Source organism: Nannobrachium achirus, assembly GCF_963921795.1.
Source record: "Nannobrachium achirus genome assembly, chromosome: 21".
Classification (NCBI taxonomy): Eukaryota; Metazoa; Chordata; class Actinopteri; order Myctophiformes; family Myctophidae; genus Nannobrachium; species Nannobrachium achirus.
In genome coordinates this window covers 10,920,582-10,945,484 of record NC_137828.1, presented here as the reverse complement: position 1 = coordinate 10,945,484, position 24,903 = coordinate 10,920,582, and the positions used below count along the sequence as shown (strand labels likewise).

The 24,903-nt window shown below is 40.1% G+C and overlaps 1 protein-coding gene across 2 annotated transcripts; it reads left to right on the top strand.

Moving 5' to 3' along the window:
- Positions 1-1,682: 1,682 nt before the first annotated feature.
- Positions 1,683-23,738, top strand: LOC308306534 (alpha-amylase-like). Of its 2 annotated transcripts, none has more exons than XM_080751560.1 (11): positions 1,683-1,812; positions 6,481-6,660; positions 7,835-7,981; positions 11,038-11,238; positions 12,901-13,131; positions 14,842-14,975; positions 16,112-16,234; positions 16,395-16,494; positions 18,965-19,086; positions 20,981-21,106; positions 22,108-23,738. In XM_080751560.1, the coding sequence occupies exons 1-11, from the start codon at positions 1,807-1,809 to the stop codon at positions 22,295-22,297; spliced, it is 1,560 nt and encodes a 519-aa protein (XP_080607686.1). In that variant the 5' UTR covers positions 1,683-1,806; the 3' UTR covers positions 22,298-23,738. The 2 variants fall into 2 exon arrangements, with proteins under 2 accessions (XP_080607686.1, XP_080607687.1); XM_080751561.1 differs by lacking the exon at positions 1,683-1,812 and adding an exon at positions 6,946-7,018 and having other exon boundaries at positions 6,642-6,660.
- The last annotated feature ends 1,165 nt before the right edge of the window (positions 23,739-24,903 follow it).

Genomic DNA, 24,903 nt, shown 5'->3' with positions numbered 1-24,903 from the left:
GGACCCAGGGTATGGCAGCTGCATACCCCTGCCATACCCAAATGACGCCCCTGCTGCTCTGTGGGAAATTGCTGGGTTGGTTCGAGCTGTCCTTAAAAATAACTCTGATATCTGTGATTACGGTAGGGTGATCGACAAGTGAACCCAACAGTGGCAAACTGATCCTCAAAACACCAATCTGAAGTTCTGTAAAATACAGTTTTTTTTTGTGCTGCCATTCATAAAATAAATGTTTGAATATATGAAATGTTTTTGCACATGTATTGAACGTCTCACAAAGGGGTTCTACAGCGTGCCTCAGCCCACACGGCTAGTTTGGTGCATCACAGGAGCAGGGACAGATGTATAGTCTCTCCTGTGTGGTTTTTAACTTACTTCTGGCACTAGGCACCTTGTCACACCAGGCTAGCGGTTGCGCCAAGCACCTTGTTTTTGTTGTGTTGTTGTTCGCCCTGTACTGTTCTGTTCTTGTTTTTGTTAGTCTTGTTTTGTTTCTTGTTTTATGTCCTGAGGACAACGGATGAAATTTAGCTTTAAGCTAACTCCGGCTGGTTTACACTAAGATCTTTGTATGTTGTATTATGCAATATGTCATTATCTCTGTGTCCATGAACTGGTACTGTCCTGTCTAAATAAACAAAGTAAAGTATGTAGAGGAGAGAGACACTGGAGCAGCTCAGACAGTTCAGGTAAGAAGTTAAAGAGCCATGGCTCTGAGGCAGATGAAAGTTTGAAATCTCAAACTTTAATTTCAAAGACAATGGACCCATAAGGGTCACTCTGGTCTGTCTTTGCAACCCCCTTGAGCAACCCTGAGGAGGGTTCTTGGTGGACCCCACTTTGGGCGCTTTTCGACCGGCAAAGAACCGGTTCTGGTTCTTTCTCCCGCCTATGGGATGAACCAGAGGTGAGGTTTTCCACAGAGAACCGAGTTGGTTCTGAAGCGTAAAAGTTGGTTCGGAACGGGAACCACAAAATCCTTGGTTCCTCTGGTTCAATCTGGTGGAAACGCAAGCCGGTTCGCGGCTGGTTCGCAAGAACGAACCGAGGTTCCAAGAAAGTTGAACCGCACTGGTTCTTAAACCAAGGTTCTTTTGGTGGAAAAGGCCCCTTTGAGAACCAACATAACCATATTTTAACTGGGGACCCCCAAAATAATCATATTTTAACTGGGGACCCCCAAAATAATCATATTTTAACTGGGGACCCCCAAAATAACCATATTTTAACTGGGGACCCCCAAAATAATCATATTTTAACTGGGGACCCCCACCCTGATGAGCACTAAGAGTTGAGGCATTACATTTTGTATAACACGGTTCTATTGTGAAAATAGCCGATTACATGCTCCATGTAGATCATCTATTTTCACAATTTCTGCCTCTAATATTAGACAATTTGTAATTTGTCGTTTTAGAGGAATTAAAAATTCCTTAAATTGTCACTTTAGAAATGTGCATATACCCTCTATACTAGTCTATACACTTAAACTGTATGTTTTTTTGTTCACTGTTGATTGAGAAAACAAGTTAATCATCTGGGCCCCCCCCCCAAAATAATTTTGGGACCCCCCCTGGGGTCCCGACCCACAGGTTGAGAACCACTGTTCTATGTTCATTCAGAGCAGGCATACCGGTAACTACATTTCCCACAATGCATCAAATTCATAAAACGGTTAGCATACTGTAGCCTAGCATAGAGAGTTTGACAGACTCAGGAGTTCTGCTTGCTGCTGTACAGCACACAGCAGTCTGCCAATGTGTTGGAGAAACTTGCTAGAATGTATTAAAGTTGCAAGACGCAAGAATGAAGGTGAGTCGTGAGTGAATTGGTGTAATTACTGCTATAGTCAGTTGTATTATTTGAGATAGAAGGGGCGTATTAGCTCTGGTCCAAAACGCTATATCACGACACAAACTAGAGGTGGGACGTTCGCGAACGAATCGAGTCTTTTGAACGGCTCTTTGAAATGAACGATATGATTCGGTTCACAGTAGGGAGCCGTTCCTTTCTAAATGAACTGTGGTGGGAAAAGTACTCAATTTCTTTATTTAAGTAAAAATATCAATACTACAATAAAGTGCAAGTTTGGAATGTTAATGTACTTGAGTAAAAGTAAAAAAAAGTATTGGTATCAAAAATGTACTTAAACTACCAATATTAGAACGTACTCATTATGCAGAATGTCTTGTTTCACAGGTTTTCCAATGAGTAAAATGTTGAAAAATAATTTGAAAATAGCAGATCTACTATCGGCTATTTTCAAATGGCAGGTTTGTACCTACCGGTATGTGTCCGAAATAAATGTATATAGGGTTGAAGTTATTTGTATTTATAATCAAATCTACAAAGTAACTAGTATAATGAGCCAGGCTATTGAACGGATCCCAGAGATCCGGCTCACTTCAAAGAGCCATAAATCCCATCTCTATCACAAACCATCCGATGCGCCCGCAGGACAGGCTGGGCACCCTCGCTCTGGTCCAAAATTAACAAATACAGTTTCGTTACTCACAAAAACAAAGACTGCTTTTGGGAGTTGAAAGCCTACTTTCCTCAGTGGCAACACTCGTAGCTCCCCGCCTCACGTCTAAAATACACTTTTTGTTCAGAAAAGAAAATATTTCACCGGAATGTTTTGCTACTCCACAGACCACAGCGCCCTCTACAGATCTTGTCAATGAAAATGTCCATTGACCAGATATTCACCTTCCGGTGAAATATTTTCTTTTCTGCCCAAAAAGTCTATTTTAGACGTGAGGTGGGGGCGCAAAGTGTTCCCACTGAGGAAAGTAGGCTTTCAACTCCCAAAAGCCGTCTTTGTTTTGGTGAGTAGCGAATTGTTATTTTTGGACCAGACTCCAGAGTGATGGAAAAAGTAAAAGTATCTTACTGCAATCAATGTAGACATAATCTGTAAAAGTCTGAAATTCAAAATGTAGGCTACTTGAGTAAAGTCTGGAATTCAAAATGTACTTGAGTAAAAAAAAGTACAAAAGTATTGGTATCAAAATGTTATTAAAAAAAAAGTAGAAAGTACTCACAATGCAGAATGTCCCACTTCACAAGTTTTCAAATGTAAAAAAGAAAAACCTTTTGAAAATAGCAGCTTGTATATCGGCTATTTTCAAATGGTCGAAAATGCTTAGGCCTATTAGGGCTGAAGTGGTCAATGTATGTTTTGTTGTAATAATAAATCTAAATCTACAAAGTAACTAAAGTTTTCAAATACATTCAGCGGTGTAAAATTACAATATTACAATATTTGCCTCTGCGTGTAGAAGTAAAAGTATTGGAAATTGGAAACACTCAAAGTACAAATACCTATACATAATTAGTAGCCTACATCTACTTAGTTACTTTCCACAACCTTCTGGGTGAGTCCATGTTTATTTCATGTTGAAATGTTGGATAAATAGCTGACAGGTAGGGCTGTCACAATATGACATTTTACATGACGATTAATTGTCACTCAAATAATTGGCGATTAACAATTTAATTGTGTTTTTGCCGTTGATAATTACATTTCTGTTTGGCTTTTAGACTTTGAAGTTGCACATGGCAGATATGACACATAACCTAAATATACAAATACATTACTGACATATTTGACAACTTGCTACTTAAAAAATAACATTGATAGTGGAAATAGCGGATCTACAAGCTCACAACGCGTCGCGATGCGACGCGTTGTGAGCTTGTAGATCTGCTATTTCCACTATTTCTGACATTTTTCAACATTAACGATTATGACGATTATGACAAAATAATTGCGATAATGTCAAATAATCACGATTAGACGATTATGTAATAATTGTGACAGCCCTACTGACAGGTAATACATGTAGAAACAATTGCAGTATCTTGTTTATTATTGTGATGTTTTTTATCTGCTATTGTAAGTCGCTTTGGATTAAAAGCGTCTGCTAAATGCCTAAACTGTAAACTGTTCCCATATCAACGCAATTCCGCCAATGAAGTCTATGTGGGTCTGGTGACTCCGGTCCATAAAGCCTCTATCAGAGTCCAGGGTGAAGAGCTATTAACTTCACCGCGTTGTAGTTTCTTAGCTATCACCTAGGCTTTGTTATGTATTTTTAGGTGATAGCTAGAAAACTACACCTTGGTGAAGTGAATAGCTCTTCACCCTGGACTCTGATAGAGGCTTGATCTATTTCTTTCATTTTAGAGTTAGACCGTCATTAGCCATTTACCCAATTATGCCACAAATAGTCCTTTTGTTACAGAAGACCACAAATACATAGTGTTTTCCAATTTAGTTTATCCAATTCAGTTGTAATTTAATATACAGCAGAGCAGCTAAAACGCAGACTAAATTAAAAGTGCCATCCGGCAGCACTACAAAGCATTAAGAGATGAGTAAAACAGATTAAAAAACAAGACCATTAGTGGCTAAACACAAACAAGCTATTTTGCTCAAGTTATGCCAAGCATCATAACTACATTGTTCATATAAAGTATGTGTTGCTGCATGCAGACGATTAAGCCTGGCTATGTGAGGTTATTGCATTGCCTACTACTGTATATTTATTGTGGTAACCTGGCCTACTGTAATCACAACAACTACCATCTGCACCCCCCACCTCTATGGGGGCTGCTGCACATACAGTAAGTCCGGCATCTCATTACTCCGACGGTGGTAAGGGTTAGGTTTAGGCATACTTTTACTGAGATTAATGTTAGGTTTAGGCATAGTTTTACAGAGGTTAGGTTTGGGCATAGTTTTACTGAGGTTAGGTTTAGGCATGGTTTTACTGCCCTTAGGGTTAGGTACCGTCGGAACAATGACATGGCAGTACAGTTGCACAATTAACCACTTGAGCCTACCTAAATCAACACTTTGACGCAACAAGTCATGAAATGTTGATTCTGATGGAGAATTATGTTGTAGGAAGAAATGAAACCAGAATAAAGAAAAGTGCACATAAAGATAAATGGGTTTTGGGACTTTTTTGGATGCATATTATTGTACGTAAACATTTGAACATTTTCATGCATAGCATTGGTAATAGGAAAACTCATAAGCCCTCCTTTTCAAGGGATTCTGGGAATCCAGATACATACTGAGAATGTGTTCTCATTTCTCAACAACAAAGTTCCCTAAAGCCCGGATCAGAGTCTACGGTGGAGAGCTATCCACCGCAAATTTGAGGTGGAAAGCTTTCCACCTCAAGTCAGAAAATAAGTGCAGGCCATCATAGTCACGGCCCACAGTGAAGTCCTTTACCCCGTCTAGACCGGTTCAGGTTGACCAATCAGTGAACGGGGTGAAGAGCCTGTCTGTCTGATAGTAAAAACAGAGAGATGTGTTGGGACTCGCGGGGTGGAAAGCTCTCCACCGCGAGGAATGATGTAACGTTGTAGTTTCATGACTCAAAAAGACTCGAAAAGACTACACCGTGGTGGATAGCCTTCCACCGTGGACCCGACTATGATCCGTGCTTAAGTTAACAGCTACATTTCGTTGCCAGGCTGATGATGTGGATTCACTCACGTCACATGTACTGTGTGTTCCTACCATGTTGGTGAATCCACATCATCAGTCTGGCAATGCATTGCCAGGTTAAAATGTTGTTGAGGTCAGGCAGAAACCTTGTATCTCCACATTTCAGCTACAGCGTCACACACAAGTGGCAAAAATAGCCCAACTGCAAGCTTTCTGCACATTGTGATGTGAAGCACTGCGAGTGTAGATCTGCTATTTTTGCTATTAGAAATGTCTGTAGGCTTTACAAATATTGGACCAATGAAAAGTATTAACAATACCTTGTGTCTAGATAATAACTACATTGAAATTTGGAACATATTATTATTATTATTTTGTGTGAAAATGACAGTTTTGGACATAGTGTACAACAGGGGTCTTCAACAGGGGGTCCGGGACCCCTAGGGGGTCCTCAGAGTTACTACAGGGGGTCCTCCAAATCTTTGTGTGATAGAAACTTTTTTTCTTCCTTTTTTATATTAACCACTTGAACCCTAGCATCCATATTCGGAGAACTTTAGCAGATCTACAAGCTCACAACGCCTCGCGCTGCGAGGCGTTGTGAGCTTGTAGATCAGCTATTTTCGGCAAATAGCTTTGTTGTAGAGGGTTAAAAGAGCAGACTAAGTACAGAGTGAAAGGTCAAGTTTATTAAGTATTGACGGTTCAAGAATCCAAAATACACTGATGATTGTGCTGTCAAAAGATGAAACACACGGAATCTATGAAAAGGTTGTGCGGGTCCCTGCTTCATCTCTCTCTCAACAAAGGGGTCCTTGGCCTGAAAACGTTGAAGACCCCTGGTGTACAAGGTTTCTGCCCAACGCCAACAGTGACGATTTGTTAGCGTTTTGCTGGGATGATGTTGCTTACAGTGACATCTGTGTTACCCAAGATTTGATCCTAGCATCCCATCCGGTCTATGGCCAAAACCCAAAGCAGTTAGGTTGTTGTTTTGTGTGTTTGTGGACCAGGTGAAGACAAAGATCTGCCTTCTTGCCTTTGGTCTTGGATTGAGTCTCGCCCAGTTTAACATCCAGACACAGCGGGGCGGCAGCAGGTCAACCATAGTTCACCTCTTTGAGTGGCGGTGGAACGACATAGCGGAGGAATGTGAGAGATACTTGGGGCCCAACGGATTCGACGGAGTGCAGGTACTGCATGATGCAATTAGTCTAAAAATACATGCAATCCTTTTTGAATGAGACATGAAACTTTTTTTTTTTTAACCTTTATTTAACCAGATAAAAACACACTGAGACATGATCTCTTTTTCGAGTGTGACCTGGCCAAGAGGCAGAAATACAAAATTACACAATCCTTGCTTACATACAAGACATCACAACAAAAATAGAACATCCATGATACACAAACAGATACCTTAGAAATACAAAAATACAAAATGTACACTAAATAATAAACTAGTTTGCAATTCACAGGTAGCTGTACACAGCACGCACAGTGTGCCCAATGTACCCAAAGGAAGAGATCAACAGAGCAAATTAATTACAGGTCTGAACAAGTGCAAGCGTTTGTAGATCTATCTAGAGTGGTTCTCTTAAAACATCTCAAGGGAATTAACACAGCCAATTTGAGTCTGGACTGAAGGTCATTCCATGACCAGGGGCCAAAAAAGGAGAGGCTTTTTTTGCCTCTCCTTTTTTGATTTTCTGAAATATTTTCTGTGTTTGTGTGCGTGCCCGTGCCATTTTCTGATCTAATATAAAGATATATATATAAAATGTGACTCTAACAAACCAGTAAGACTCCCTAATCGGGAGATAAGCGACCGCCACGTCGCATACACAAACTTTAGAAGGCAATCGCAGCCAATCAGGAGGGAATATGGGAAATGGGACAGATTCATGTTGATGACATGACTTGAAAGAGATAACTGTGTAGCGCTTTCCGTGATTTTAGGCCAAAATCTGTAGGAGCCGTGTCAAAAAATTTGTTTAGCAAAAACGGCCTGATGCTGGCACTAGAAGAGGGCCATGTGAGAAATCAGGGGCGGGGGTTGTGATTTGCCATTCAAGGAGTGTGTTAGGGCCAACGGTGGCAGAGATAATAGTAGAGCCAAAAGTGTGACGTGACGTGACAGACAGACGGTCTGACAACCAGTGGAGGTTTTGGTAGTAACTGTGACCTGACGGTCGCAACAAAAACAAACCTTTAAACAACCATTTCTTTTGCGAGGACCAGGAATGTCCTCAAATTGTGGAAATTGCTTATGCTTTTGCAAAGAAAAGAAAAAAGAAAAGAAGATGTACAGTATAGCCATGCATAATGGACAGTAATAGCCTAATGGGGCCTATTTTGTTTTGTCAGATTTCCCCTCCCAGTGAGAATGTGATGGTAACCAAGCCATGGAGGCCGTGGTGGGAGCGGTACCAGCCAGTCAGCTACAACCTGTGCTCCTGCTCTGGAACCGAGCAGGAGCTCAGGGACATGATCTGCCGCTGCAACAAAGTCGGGGTAATAATAATGGCATTAGGGCTGTCACAATTATTACATAATCGTCTAATCGTGATTATTTGACATTATCGCAATTATTTTGTCATAATCGTCATAATCGTGAATGTTGAAAAATGTCCGAAATAGTGGAAATAGCAGATCTACAAGCTCACAACGCGTCGCATCGCGACGCGTTGTGAGCTTGTAGATCGGCTATTTCCACTATCAAAGTTATTTTTTAAGTAGTAAGTCGTCAAATATGTCAGTAATGTATTTGTGTGTTTAGGTTATGTATCATATCTGCCATATGCAACTTCAAAGCCTAGCCAAACAGAAATGTAATTATCAACGACAAAAACACAATTAAATCGTTAATCGCCAATTATTTGAGTGACAATTAATCGTCATGTAAAATGTCATATCGTGACAGCCCTACACACAGCTTCTGAATTAGATTGGCCGCGCTGTCGGGGTGGAAACCTTGTCCAAAACTGTTACTTTTCAAGAAATAGAATAGACTTTTAATTTGTTCCGTATCTATACACCTCACAGACCACTTTCACCTTTACTTTAAAGAAAGTAGAACTTTTTTTTTGTGGACAAATAGCCGATCTACAAGCTCACAACGTGTTGCATCACGACACGTCATGATCTTGTAGATTAGCCGTTTTGTGTGACACTGTTGGACTAGTGTGATGAAGTAGGCCATTCATTTACAAAGAAAAACTAAAGGTTGAATTATGGAGAATTGGAGATACAAGATTTCCATATGACATCAAAGAGTTCTTTATTTAACTGGGAATCAAAGCACTTACACTTAGATAGTGCCTACAGCAAGTTCAAGTATTCTTGATTTTATTAACTCTTTTACCGCTTTGGACGTTCCCGTTCGCCCCATTTTTCACGGCGGCGCGATGCCAATTGTACGTTCTTTCGCTCGTTCTTTTGTACCTTGTTTTGATGTCTGTAAACTGATGAGGGGTCGCGCGGGTGTGTACAGTATAAGCATCTCCTGTAATCCTACTTTGAAATCTCCACCTCACGTAAACATCAATAATGTCCAAATTCACTTCTTGGCTGCTAGCTGTCGTTCTATTGCTCTGATGTGACTCTGCGCCCTGAATGTATGGAAGCTGCAGCGGCCCATTTCACATTAATTCTTGCATGAGGCTGCCCTCTACTGCTAGTATGACCAAAGTGCACTATGTAATGAAAAGAAGAAAAAAAAGATCTTTGTCTATAACCTCGCAAAGGTAAGCTGCTTTTGCTGGCACAAGACCCAATAAATAAATAATAACATCTGGCAGTAAAACTGTTAAGCCTGCATATTTTAAATATAATTACTTTAGCCTTTTGAGTGCAGCAAGTAGACTTTCACTTATTGTTAGACCACTTATAGTTACTGAGTTAAGCAAACACGTTTATAGTTATAGTGAATACAACTTAGTAATTGCCACACAGGAATCAATCAATTGTCTTAAAGTTAATATAGCCTAATTTAAATTTACACTGAACAGTGTGTGTATAAAATGTTTTTTTCTCAATACTTGTCAAATAAGTCTATAATTCCAACAATTTAAATGTCCTTTCCCATGTTCATCTTTCAAGTAATCCAACAAGAAAGTAATTAGCCTCCTTGGCTTACTGTGCCATGTGGCCCATAGGTCAGAAACTGATCTTGTTTTTCCTTAGCGTGGTACAGCTTGAAGTCCCGGTCATGGCACTAGTATGTCCATGCTGAGTGCCAAGCAGGGAGGCATTGGGTATCATTTTTATAGTCTCTTTTTATAGCCCGGGGATTGAACCCTGACCCTCCAGTCTCAGGGTGGACGGACACTAACCCCACGGCCACTGCTGGTAGTACAAGAAATCACTCATTCACCAACAAGAAGTCACCTATTTATCCTCACCTGATGACTATTGTTCTTCTGCTCACATGGCAATCATTTTTTAGGGGTGGCCAATAGCTGAGTGGGTAGAGAGTCAGCCTGGAAACAGAAGGTCCTCAGTCTGCCATCCAGTCAGTAGTGGGCTTGAAGCCCATTTTCCACTGGCCCAACTCCACACCACTCCACACCACACCGCCCACTTGTGCCAGGTTTTCCACTACAAGGACCTGGGTAGAGTGGTGTGAAAGTGGTACTAAACAGGGTACTAAAAAGTATCCACTCTAGAGTAGGTCTGAGCTAGGCCAAATAGGGCCAAACACTTCATAATGACTGATCACTCACTGACTTTTCATTTAGACCACCAGGATATAGTTGTAATACATGATAATAGATTCTATTGTGTTATAACCACTATTATAATCTATTATAGTGTATTTTAACTATCATAGTAATACATTAATACTTTATAATGTATTATAATCACAGTTATAATCCATTACAGTGCATTATAATTAGGATAGTTGTAATACAAATTTATATTGTATTATAATCACAGTTAAAAGGGTCAATTTGTTTCTTACCGATAGGGGTACTTTTTTGTAATGGAAAATGTAGATATTTTTATGTGGTGCGGTGTGGTGTGGTGTAGTGTGGTGTGGTGTGGTGCTAAAACTGCAGTCGAAAAGGTATGCAAGACACTAAATCCCTAGTCTCGTGTAGAACTATTCCACAATCTCCTAATGCTATATAGAGTAAAAATAAAATATCTTTACACTGACTTTTATATTAGGGTAAATTAGTGCGACTGTAAAGACTAAACGGAAGTGGGTAGGAGGCTTCAAATACGCTTTATCGCTCGGTCATGATCAGAGCTTCCGACGGAAGCATTTGAAAATTGTGAGAGGCAACAGTCTGGCCACGCCAGACTAAACCCCCACCCCTGTTTTAATAACACCCTCAGTTCTCAGCTCTCAGGAGTTGGAATGTTTTAATGCTGAGGACACATTTCACATTTATGTCCAAATGCACAGTAACAAAATACAGCGCAGGAGAAGCTATTAATTATTATGGATCAAAAACACAATAAGTCTTCATTAATTAAATTAATGTAAACCGCATGTAAACGCCCACCGCATCTGTGACTCCCGCAACCTCCTTTATGAGCTCCCTCCCTCCCGTCTCACCCAGGTGAAGATCTACGCAGACGTGGTCATCAATCACATGTGCTCATCTGGCGCGGGGGGGGAGGGCAGCCGCTCGACCTGCGGCTCATACTTCAATGCCAGCGCCAGGGAGTTCCCATCTGTGCCCTACGCCGCTCGCCACTTCAATGATGACAAATGCACCACCCGCACTGGAGATATTGAGAGTTACCAGGACATTTATCAGGTATCATTCGGAACAAAATGAAAGATAACCTTTTGTAAGTAGACACAGATAAAGATGTATGTTTCTCTTCCCCTTCTGCAAATACCCCCCCCCCCCCCCCCCCCCGCCATCTCCCAAACCACGTTTAACCCTGCAAGGCCCAGCGTTGCTTTTTGGCAACATTCTTTAAATCATTTAAAAAAAAATGTTAGTTCGTTTTCCTGTTCTTTTTTCACATTAACATCACCATTAAATTGTTTAGTATTACAATGCCATTGGCCACGATATTTGCATATAAATACCCCCCACAGGGGCTGACATTCACACCTCCCAGAGAAGTTGAAATTCCAGCGTCTGGACGAACAACATCTCACTTTTTAACTGAAGCTTTTCCTCACTAAAACATGAGTAAAATGCCTGTAATGTTTTTTTTTCGTGATCATTAGAATGTCTAGAACATGTACATGTGTTATTATTGTGAAAAATATCCCCAAAATGCAAATTAGAGCATGATTTATGATTTATGGCTATAAAATCTTACAAAAACATTTTTTATCATTACATTTTCCTGTGATTAGGACTCCTACAACACCATCTGATTTTTTTAATTTTTTTTGGCCAGTAGAAATTAATTCGGGTCTTGCCGGGTTAAGCCATTTAGGCCTGAACACTTTAACCATTATTTTATGCTTTAACTATTGAAAAATAGCAGATAATACAAGCTCACAGCGCGGCAACGAGTGCCGCGCTGCGAGCTTGTAGATCTGCTATTTTTGAAAAATCTTGAACATTTGTGCAAGTCTTTGAATATTTTTGACCAGATTCTTAAAAGTTCTTCTAAATCCTTCTCCTAAATCAGTGATTCTCAAACTTTTTTCATGTCAAGGACCCCCAAAATTACATCTATTTGTTCACGGACGCCCATCCCAAAATATATTGTTCCAGGGACCACCCAGAATCAAATATTTGAGTTCCAAATGTTCGCTTTTAAAAATATATATTCAAAGACTTGCAAAAAAAAAAATCTAGATTTTTCAAAAATAGCAGATCTACAAGCTCGCAGTGGTGCAGCGCTGTGAGCTTGTATATCTACTATTTTTCAATAGTTAAGGGGTCTCAAACTAGATTTACCTTGTGCCGCAGCCTCAGTGCACATGCACGCGTGGCGCGTGCGCAGCGCGTGCGTGCATGTGCGTGTATTTGTTTCATTATCATACTGTATTTTCATACCAGTCTAACAACTACTGTATCTATCTCCCATCAAAGACATTTAAAAAAATCCAATCTTCTCCAATGTCTTTTTTATTTTTTAACACAAAATAAGATGAACAAGGACCCTGGTGTAAACAAGTTGTGCATAACTTTCCTCAGGTACATCCCTTCTTTGGTAGTAAATTTGTATGGAACATGTACTGTACTGTTAACTGTACTGTATTATTAAAGTGCCATTCATGTAAAACTTGCGGGCCGCACTAACATTAAACTTTCCTATTAAGGTGGGGGCCACAAAATATCGTCTCGTGGGCCGCAAATGGCCCCCGGGCCGCCAGTTTGAGACCCCTGAGTTAAAGCATTAAATAATTCTAGGCCTTCTAGGGTTAATGTAGCTGTCCAGAAATAGCTCTGCACCGAGACAACATCTGTCTGTGTGTGTGTGTGTGTTATTTTTCTGGTATGGTCCAGGTGCGTAACTGCCGTCTGGTGGGCCTGCTGGACCTGGCCCAGGATAAGGAGCACGTCAGACGCAGCATCGCCGGCTACATGAACGCCCTGTTGGACATGGGCGTGGCAGGCTTCAGGGTGGACGCCTGCAAACACATCTGGCCAGAGGACCTGAAGGTCATCTACGGCAGGCTGCACCACCTCAACACCACTTGGTTCCCCGAAGGGTCACGGCCTCTCATTTACCAAGAGGTATAATATATAACCCCAGTTGTCTTTATCTCTTTAACTCTTTATTATTTAGGCCTAGACTTATTGAATGCTTTAACCAGTGAAAAATAGCAGATATACAAGCTCACAGCGCGGCACCGAGTGCCGCGCTGCGAGCTTGTAGATGTGCTATTTTTGAAAAAGTCGTTAAAATGTGTGCAAATCTTTGAATATACTGTATGTATTTTTAAAGCAAACGTTTGTAACTCAAATTTTGCTTCTGGGGGGGTCCCTGGAACTAAATATTTTGAGATGGGGGTCCGTGGCTAACTACATATCATTTTGGGGGTCCTTCACATGAAAGGTTTTGAGAACCACTGACATAGTAGTCTCTCAAGAACAGACTAACTGAGCTCCAGTTAAGTGAAAAGGACCTTTTCTTTGACGATGGCTGGCCAGATTGCTGACATAGAAACATAGGTTTTTCTAAAAACCTTAGAAGGATTCAAAAGACACTTATAGAATTACACACCCCATCAAGCCTTGAATTCACTGAGATTTTCTTTGCTATTGTCACAATCCTGAGCTAATAATTTGATGACTGGTGGAGACTCAAAGAGTCTCCCACTGACCGATTACCCAGTCAATTATTTCTATGCTTAACTTATTATGTTAGGTGATAAGCTTATATATGCCCTATATGGGTTTCCTTTCTTGCCTACACCTTTTTCTGTCTTTTAAAAAACTCTAACCCTTTGTACTGTTTTTTTTATTGTGCAAATAAATAAATCAAAAATCTAATCTGAATTCAAGCCTTCATTGATAGACAATAGGTAATTTTTTAGATGAACTACTCCTTTAACCACTAAGTACATATAGCTTTTAGGACAGATCTCATATTTCCGCTGTATGTCTGCTTATTATGAACTCATAGATTGTAAACCTGGAGCTTTTAACTTGTAGATCGGCTATTTTCGGTGAAGTGATTTGGTGGAAAAGAGGGAACAAACTATAGAACCCTGGGGAACCCCGCTCAATGATGATGTCTGAGTGGTTAAGCTCTGTATTATTTATTTGTCGTATTAATAGCGAACATTTTAGAACTTGTACAATATTTTCTGACATTATTTGAAACTTTGGCCTATAATGACATGGCAAAAAATAGTGACGCATGGTTTAAAATGTTTAACTTGAACTTTACAGTCAGTGAAATACTCATCAAGCATGTTTTTTATTTATGTGTTAGCACGGCGTTTGCTTCTGACACATACAGTACATTCACAGTATTTACAGAGCAAGGGTGCTCCGTAGGGCTGTCACAATTATTACATAATCGTCTAATCGCAATTATTTGAGGTAATCGCAATAATTTTACATAATCGTCATAATCATTTCCACATTGAAAAATGTTAATATAGTTTCAAACACTTTCAAAAAGTAGTGGAAATAGCTGATCTACAAGCTATTATCTATTTCCACTGTCAATGTTCTTTTTTAAGTATAAATGCGTCAAATATGTCAGTAATTTCTTTGTATATTGAGGTTATGTGTCATTTGCTATGTGCAACTTCAACGCCTACAAGCCAAACAGAAATGCAATTGTCAATGGCAAATACACAATTAAATTGTTAATCGCAATTATTTAAGTGGCAATTAATCGTCATGTAAAATGTTATAATCGTGACAGCCCTAGTGCTCTGCTCACTTGATAACCTTGTTAAACTGTTCCCTCCCTGCCGCTTGCTTCCCTAGGTTATAGATCTTGGTGGCGAGCCAATAGAAGCCAACCAGTACTTTGGGCTTGGTCTTGTTACGGAGTTCAAGTACGGTGCTAAGCTGGGCTCTATAATCCGCAGGTGGAATGGGGGAAAGCTGTCTGATCTCAAGTAAGACAGAGCATGATGGAAACATGTGGACCTAAAAGACTTATTTTTGTGTGAATACAATATAACTAACACAACTACATTGGTTGGAGGTGGTCCCCCTACAAGTGAGGCATCGACATTTGGATCCTATTGTTGGGTAGGTCGGACCACTACTGGCTGACACGTGGTATTGCATGAAGCTCAGACTGTAATTGATCTTCTGCCCAAAAGTGCTTTATGTGCTAGCTCAGAATCAGTATCAAACAAGCGGGGGGAGGGCGCAGCGCACGCCAGTATTGGTGAGGTGCTGCTGACCTTGGTAAAATAGTATAAAAGGTAAAAAGGTTGCACAGATGCACACTCGTAGCTACGATGCAGTATAATTTAACCCTGCAAGGCCCGAAGTAATTTCTACTGGCCAAAAAAATAAATAAAAAAATCAGATGGTGTTGTAGGAGTCCTAATCACAGGAAAATGTCGTTTTAAAAAATTAATAATGTTTTTGTAAGGTTTTATAGCCATAAATCATAAATCATAAATCATGCTCTAATTTGCATTTTGGGGATATTTTTCACAATATTAACATATGCACGTGTTCTAGACATTCTGATGATCACGAAAAACAATATTACAGGCATTTTACTTATGTTTTAGTGAGGAATAGCTTCAGTTAAAAAGTGAGATGTTGTTCGTCCAGACGCTGGAATTTCAACTTCTCTGGGAGGTGTGAATCTCTGTGGGGGGTATTTATATGCAAATATCGTGGCCGATGGCATTGTAATACTAAACAATAGAATTTAATGGTGATGTTAATGTGAAAAAATAACAGGAAAACTAATTATAACATTTTTTTTTAAAATGATTTAAAAAATGTTGCCAGAAAGCAACGCTGGGCCTTGCAGGGTTAAATAGAAACCAACGTTTCGACTTGGTAAGGTCTTCTTCTGGGAATTAATTCCCTGAAGAAGACTTTCCAGGTCGAAACGTGCATTCTTTTTCTTTACCTTTTTATAGCTCAGTCAGCATCAGTTGAAATGTGTCCAGTTGCGTGAATTCCCGGGTTTGACTGCTGGGTAGGACATTAAAGTTGGATTGCAGCTTTACTATAACTCTTTTGCGCTGAGGAAATAATATTGACTTGTGTTCTATAATGTCAGGTCATGGGGTGAACTCTGTGGACTAATGCCCTCTGAAAACGCTCTGGTGTTTGTGGATAACCATGACAACCAGAGGGGCCACGGAGCTGGGGGAGACTCCATACTCACTTTCTGGGTGCCAAGGTCAGTAATCATTTACTGCAGTGTGTCTGGCCCTGTAATTGTACACAATCACAAATGTGTTGTTTTGCTATACCGAGCCGTCGTGTTGACCCAAGGTCTGTTCAACTCATGTATCAAGTCATGGTCTCAAATGGCTTTACTTCACCTCTTTCCTGATAAGGATGTACAAAATGGCCACAGCGTTCATGCTGGCCCACCCTTATGGACAGTCCAGGGTGATGTCCAGCTACCGGTGGGATCGACACCTTGTGAAGGGAAAGGTCGGTCAGTTGTCCTCAAACCAGATGACATTAGTAAAACATGATTCCTTTATCTACACCAGGGGTGGGCAGCTTTGATGATGGGGAGGGCCACTATATTTCCACCTTCACTCCAGAGGGCCACATTGGATATTGCTACGTCCTGCTTTGTCATTATAGTATCTCAGAAGCAAAAATCAGCGATATAAAAGCTCAAAACGTGCTGCGATGCGTTTTGAGCTTGTAGATCGCCTATTTTTTACTTCTTTAGAATTGGAATCCTGAATTATTTTTTTGTTATTTTTTAATTGGAATCCTGAAATGTAACATTTTGATTTAATTTCAAACGCATTTAGTTATATACTCATGTTAAATTTATAAAATACATGGGACATAAAAAAATGACATTTTAATACTACTATACTAGTTATTAAGCTACTAGTATAGACTGACGGAATTATAGCAGGTCATGTTTGGCATTGTAACAGCTGAAATCGATACTCTTTATTCCGGTATTAACCTGCGGGCCGCATTAAGCGAAGGCGGGGGCCACATATGGCCCCCGGGCCGCCAGTTGCCCATGTATGATCTACACAGTTTATATATGTTCAGGCCCTATAAGACGTTTAGAGTTCATTGCCTGTCATTACGCTACTTTTCTATGCCTGCCTACCAATGTACAGTAACTACAGTAATTAGTGTGGTTGCTATAGGCCATACATGGGCAACTGGCGGCCCGGGGGCCACCTGCGGCCCCCACCTTCACTTAATGCGGCCCGCAGGTTAATACCGGAATACTGATATATTACTGATTTCAGCTGTTACAATTCCAAACATGACCTGCTTTAATTCTGTCAGTCTATATTAGTAGCTTAATGACTAGTATAGTAGTATTAACCTCTTGAGCCCCATTGCCCCCGCCGGCGGGGGCAAAAGGTGTTGACCTCTGAACAGCTGTCAATAAATGTCAATAAATCAATAGAGACCAAATCAAACTACAATTTCTTTGTTGATTATTGTTACAGTGGTCCTACAGCATAGTAATCAGCTGCCATTGTACTTTTCATCCATACATTACTCCTATTACACTATTATTACTACTTATTGTTACTCGTTTTTATCATTTTTCACCCTATACTTTAACATTATTAATATTACAGCACTACTCTCACTAAAACATCTGTAGAGTTTACATAGTTTGCAATATATTCATACAATTTTGCCTATCAATTGGTGACATCTTGGTGAACAATTTTTCTATTCACTATATATGTATTAAATGAGGTCTTGAGGCTCATTCACTATTCAGAAGGCAAAATTTCCATAGGCGGAGGTCTTTTTCAATCATCTTTTCCTTGGTAAATGATCACAGCAGGACAATTTGGTCAGAGAAATGTGATGTTTTACACTGCATGTGTGAATTTTCAGGGGTTAGCTGACATTTGGTGAGTCAAGAGTAGCCACAATCATGGTAGTTTTGTGTCCACAACTGTTCCAATTTGGGCATACATTTTAGGCGGATTTTTCCCCTGGACCCCCCTGGGGCTTAAGAGGTAAAATGTATTTTTCCATGTCCAATGTATTTGTATTTAGGTTCATAAAGTTAACATGAGTAACTAAATGCATTTGAAATTAGATAAAAATGTTACATTCCAATTCCAATAAAAAAAAAAAATATATATATATATATATCAGGATTCCAATTCAAAAGAAGCAAAACTAGCCGATCTACAAGCTCATTTGAGCTTGTAGATCTGCTATTTTTGCTTCTATTGTATGAGATACTAGAATGACAAAGTAGGACGTAGCAATATGCATTGTGGCCCTCTGGAGTGAAGGTGGAAATATAGTGGCCCTCGCCATCATCAAAGTTGCCCACCCCTGCTTTAGGCAATACATTATTGTTCTCTGTCCGAGAATTCTTTGCCAACAAAGTGAACCTGCTTTTTGTAAACCTTTTGACTGTCGTAACTAAGGCCGGATACCCTGGAATATGGGCCTGTCTGATTGGACTATAATGTCCAATCACAATATGTAATATAAATGGCAAGACAGAATTAAAGGACCAGGTCACCTCTGGGACAACCAGATCTTATTTTATTGTTGTGTGGGACACGATCAACACAATCCTGAATTATTTTTTGTGTTCAATCTGTGTTTTTAGATATTTTAGTATTTCAGCCGATTTCAGCATGCTACAACAGGTCATATGATTCAAAATGCATCATATGACCAGTTGTAGCATGCTGAAATACTAACATATCTAAAAACACAGATTGAACACAAAAAATAATTCAGGATTGTGTTGATCGTGTCCCACACAACAATAAAATAAGATCTGGTTGTCCCAGAGGTGACCTGGTCCTTTAATCGGGAACAGTACACAATACATTTCTTTCCCAGTGGATTCGTGTCAGTGCAACCACACTTGCAATTTGTTATTATTATGTGAAAGTCAAAGTTTCCGTACACCTGTCTGTCTACCTGTTAGGATGTAAATGACTGGATGGGACCCCCAAGCTTCCCCGACGGTTCCACCAAGCCCGTAGCCATCCAATCAGACGGCAGCTGTGGAGGCGGCTGGGTGTGTGAGCACAGATGGCCGCCCATCAGGTGACGGTTCACATCTGTCAGTTGACCGCTTCGGGGTCCTCTTTTACGCTGCCTGGTGTGATGGCAGGGACGTGCTGGCCATTGGGAAAAGAGGGGACAACTCCCGAACGGCCGGTTCATTCCCGGCCGGTCCAGGGACGGCCATTAGGAAAAAAAAAAAACAATTAAAATGTCGGCCTTCGTTCCATTTTGGGCGCTGGGCGGCCAACAGTAAATCGTCATTGTCGGGCAGAAACCTGGTATCTCCAGGTTTCAAATTTGTACATTTCTTTCGCAAAGCAAAGCCCTGCTTCATCATACGAGGCCGTCGCACAAAAGTAGTGAAAACAGCAGATCTACAAGCACACAACGCCTCGCACCGCGAGGCGTTGTGTGCTTGTAGATCGGCTGTTTTCACTAGTTTAAATAATTTTTTAAATGATAAATACAAAACAAACGGTTTTGGACATACAAGGTTTCCACCAGACAACGACAAAATATAACTCATGTAATTGGCCCACTGGCTTGTCCCTTGTCATGATCGAAATGGCAAATCTTTGAGTAGCAGCAGCGCTATAGAGAGAGATCTCTCTCTATAGCGCACAATGAGGGCCTCTACAACTCTTTTTCCCGGGCTGAATCAGGGGCCCAGCACGTCCCTGTTTGATGGTGTTGCGTGAAGATGGCTGCATGCTGTGAGCTTCTTTTTTTAAGTTTAGAAAGCGTATGCCTATAATGACCTGCCCCAAATAGGAACACTGTGTTGAAAGTGGTTAAAGGTCTCTACAATTTTAGTTTTGTTTTTGAATCATATGAGCAAGTGCATAAAGGTAAGAATGTGGCAGGCCGACCTTATTACACTCTGATGTAAAAGCAGCGCAGCTGATTAAATGTATTTAAGTGTGTGTGTGTGTGTGTGTGTGTGTGTGTGTGTGTGTGTGTGTGTGTGTGTGTGTGTGTGTGTTTTGGATAAAATCTGTACTATGAGTAGTAGCAAAATGTGTGGTCAAGATAACACAAAATGGCGGAAAATGAAAAGTAAATCGGCCTGTTTTTTAATGAGATTTTTAGCCCCTAACTAAGCTAGAATCCGTCTGTTTTAAATAAGCCTCAATCAACATCTGGCGCTTTTATCCGCTTCGTAACGGTAATGTAAAAACATATTCATAAGCCACTGGACTATAAAGAGCCCCCAGGAACAAGGTTAATAGAATCACTGTTGTAGCCATACCTGAGAAAGCATGTGCAGCAACTCAATAGAAGTTGATTGTAAAACTGAAGTGATCGAGTGAGTCCACACTGTTGAGGAAAGCTTGGTGTAAAGCAGGGGTGGGCAACTTTGATGATGGCGAGGGCCACTATATTTCCACCTTCACTCCAGAGGGCCACAATGCATATTGCGGCGTCCTTTGTCATTCTAGTATCTCATACAAAAGAAGCAAAAATAACAGATCTACAAGCTCAAAACTAAATTTTTTGTCCCTTTTGAATTGGAATCCTGAATATTTTTTTGTTATTTTTGAATTGGAATCCTGAAATGTAACATTTTGATTTAATTTCAAACACATTTAATTATATACTCATTTCAACTTTATGAACTTGAATACAAATACATTGAACATAAAAAAATACATTTTAATTCTACTATACTAGTCATTAAGCTACTAATATAGACTGACAGAATTAAAGCAGGTCATGTTTGGAATTGTAACAGCTGAAATCAATAATAAATCAGTATTCCGGTATCAACCTGCGGGCCGCATTAAGTGAAGGTGGGGGCCGCATGTGGCCCCCGGGCCGCCAGTTGCCCATGTATGCTGTAAAGGAATTTGACTGCCTGCGGTGTTGTTGCCACTGGCCGTGTTATTATTGTGCATCATTCCTTTGAGTTTCTGAAGGCATTTCTGATACACAGAAACATGGTCGTCTTCCGCAAAGTTGCGGGTGAGGAGCCGCTGTGCAACTGGTGGGACAACGGGAAGAACCAGATCGCTTTTGGACGAGGCAAGCGTGGATTCATAGTCATCAACAATGATGACTGGTACGTTTATACTAGTGATATCAAACATATAATTTTCCAAATGTCTGTCTGAGTGAGTGTCTGTCTGTCTGTCTGTCTGTCACAGTGTTTCTCCTCAGTGGCTGGAGCAATTGATCTGAAATCGCATCACCATTAGCATATGAACACACCTGACATAACTGTGAAGCCTCACAAATCATATGCTGTATATTAGCATTTTTATGGTGTATCCATATCTATTCTGCATCTAGCTTGAGGCATATCTATTCTGCATCTAGCATGAGGCAACATGTTTAACCAGCTGTGTGTGTGTGTGTGTGTGTGTGTGTGTGTGTGGGGGGGGGGGGGGGGGGGGGGTCGGTTCGGTTGTCTGGCCCTGTTACAGATTTTGTCAAAAAATCATGCAGATCGGTACACAGTATCTCTGTAGCCATTAAACCAAACGGGTATTTCTTACATTGATGCTCCTACATATTATCGTGCAAGCACCAGTTAAAGTTACTTTCCATCCCTCATATACTGTGTGTACAGTGCACATCCCATAACCCACACACTGCACATAATTTCGGAGCTCATATCTTTGAACGGGTAAGGGCTAGTATTATTGATGTTATAGATATATCGTCACTGTCGGGCAGAAACCTCGTACCGCCAAGTTTCAAATTTGTATGTTTTTTTGTAAAGTAAAGCCCTGGTTCATCACACAAGACTATAGCACAGAAGTAGTGGAAAATAGCTGATCTACAAGCACACAACGCCTCGCTAAACTAGTGAAAATAGCTGATCTACAAGCACACAACGCCTCGCGGTGCGAGGCGTTGTGTGCTTATAGATTGGCTATTTTCACTAGTTTAGATCATTTTTAAAACGATAAATACAAAACGAACGGTTTTGGACATACAAGGTTTCCACCCGACAACGACGATATGCATGTATTTTGATGTTCTCAGTAAGAGAAAACTAACTCATTAGCAAGTTCTCACTTTACCTCATATGGGAAATATTTCTACACATATTTTCAGTGAATTGGACATGATTCTGCAGACAGGCCTACCGAAGGGCACCTACTGTGACGTCATCTCGGGTCAGAAGGAGGGGACCGGATGCTCTGGGAAAAGGATCACGGTGGACGATGAGGGCAGGGCTCACATCACTGTTAGTCACTCTGACAAAGACCCCATCGTAGCCATACACACCAAGGCCAAACTGTAGCCAGACTGTAGAATAACTACCATATGTACAGCATGTGTCTTACAGTACATATAAGATACAGTTTGTGCTTAAAGGACAACTTTAGTTTTTTACAACAAGGGTTCATATTTTAGATTGTAATTAAAGAATATAAAAGATGAGTGTTAAATTGATTTCATTTACTTCAGAGATTCTTATTTCAGTGGTTGGGGGCATGCGTACAAGTGGCTAAATATGTCATTTTACACAGAATAAGCCCATTCCCAAGATACAACGCAACCTTTCATGGTTGGATGTGACTTATGGGGGCTAGAAGTGTTACTGTAAATAGCAATAAAGAAACTGCTGGCTTATTGTGTCTAAAAATACATATTTAGCCACTTGTACGCATGCCCCCATGCGTACGCATGCCCCACATTTTAGCACGGTAAACGCGATAAAACAATAGAACGAAGTAAATGAAAACATTTTAACACTCACTTTTTCTTTTCTCTAATTACAATCTAAAATATGAACCCTTGTTGTAAAAAAACAAAGTTGTCCTTTAAACATCTTTGTTTTGCCAAATCGTCTGCCCTCACAATCCTGTGTCTGTTATCTCAATATTTGCACTTACCGTAGCACTTGGCCACCCTTAATGACCATACATGTAATTTAGATAGCATTGTTATATACTGTACCGGATGACTATTTCTATGCATTTGATATATTAATGTTGATGGCGTATTGATGTATTACCTTGTGCTGTCCTTGCTTATTGTAAATCGCTCTGGATTAAGAGCACCTGCTAAATGCCTAATTTGTAAATTGTAATTTGGCAACAGTTCTGAGATTACTTGGGATGAGCTGAAACATGACTTGACTGCAACCGATGTAGAACATTATGAACAGATTGTGCGACCATGCAAACAAAGCATTGTTGAGGTTTTTGTTTGTTTGTTTGTTTGTTTCAGAATTGATATTAATTTGTTTCAGAATTGATATTAAAAGCAGAGAAGGACTCGCCAAATAAGCTAAACGTATGATATGAAATCATTGAAAGGACAGTTTGGACACACCTTTTATGGTGCACACAGTATACAGCAGGTTTATGTCCACTCAAGGACAAAATGTAAAAGATGATAAAGGGTGCAATTCTGTATGCCCTGAATGCGTCGATATCCACCTAAACATCAACAAAATAACAAAATAATACTGATGAAAATATCAAACAGTTGACATGCTGACTTTTCAACTGCAACATCTTTTCTGTGATAGGAGGAGAAATGTTATAATGATAACATATGATGATTAACACCATGGTATATCAAAAAATGTCTCAAGTAACAAAAGCATTGTGTATCATTGTACATGTTGATACACATTCCCTGCAAGCCAAATGATGTCATGATGACGTTATGATAGCGTGACATTCAGAACTAGGCCAGATCACAGCCCATGTGGGGATGATCTTGACGTCATTACCAGGACGTCATGTGGACTTTCTAGTTTGACATGATTATTGTTATCTATCTATAAATGCGACAAATCTCTGTCTGCGTGTGTGTCTGTCTGTATGTAATCCGCGTATCTCGAGAACCGTTCGTCCCACCGGCTTCAGATTCGGCGTGCGCGTTCCCCGCCGCGGCGCGGAGTGCAGTGCCCGGCCTCGACCCGACCCGAGACTTTTTCAAGTGTTTTTAAATAAGACTTTTGTATTTTTTGTATGATAGGTTACCACTCTCGTTTATACTGTATGTCCTCCAGTCTGGTGTGTGTTGTCTTGTTCGTCTTGTATTGTCTTTTATAAAATCAAATACAAATTAATATAAAATAAAAAAAAAATAAGGTTATATTCTGGGACATATCTGACTAGTTATGATATTTATCTGGCCTCAATCGGACCCTCTATGATTAATCCAAGATGTCTGTTTTCGTGGGCAGGATTTATGTTGGTTGAAATTGAGGGATATTCTAGGCCAGATCTGACTAGTCTTGCTGGGTTGTGATAACATTGTGTATGTAGTTGTATTTTGTATTCAACTGGTACAACCAATACATTTTACTCATGAAGTGTATTTTCTGGGTGACCAACTTTCTGACTTTGAAGGGACAGACGGTGCTAACTCGACTGGAGAGGTTGCGTGTTGGGCATCAGCTTCACAAGTCCTTCCAAGAGTGAATATGTCAATGCTAAGGTATGCTTATACATTATGAAGCAAATGATGGCTTGGACATGCATATTTAATGCTTTAAAACCTTTCAAAGTTTCATGAAGTTGTCCAAATGAGTAGCATTTAAAGCTGAAGAGAAGTAATGTGCTTAAATAATGTATGTATAATGCCTTTCATAAAAAATGCTAGTACCAAGGTCATCATTTTTCCTTTTATTAAGTCATAATTTAATAATCATAATTATAATATTTTTATCTCTATATATTTACTAACCACTTAAACCCTATATACTTACTAGCTTGTTTCACCCAGGGCTTTATACTAGGCCTCCCTGTTTTCCCTGTACAATGAATATCTTGGTTGATCTACAAGCTCACAAAGCATCACATGCCTAGATCTGCTATTTTAGCCGAATGTTCGTGTGAGGAGTGAGAGTCCTGTGGAATGAATGGCTTGTGGTTTGTACTTAAGCCC

Bases quoted from the DNA above. Each gene is read 5' to 3' on its own strand.
- LOC308306534 (XM_080751560.1), top strand. The intron at 7,982-11,037 runs GTAATAATAATG...CGTCTCACCCAG, and splicing joins GCCGCTGCAACAAAGTCGGG to GTGAAGATCTACGCAGACGT. The intron at 21,107-22,107 runs GTACGTTTATAC...ACATATTTTCAG, and splicing joins GTCATCAACAATGATGACTG to TGAATTGGACATGATTCTGC.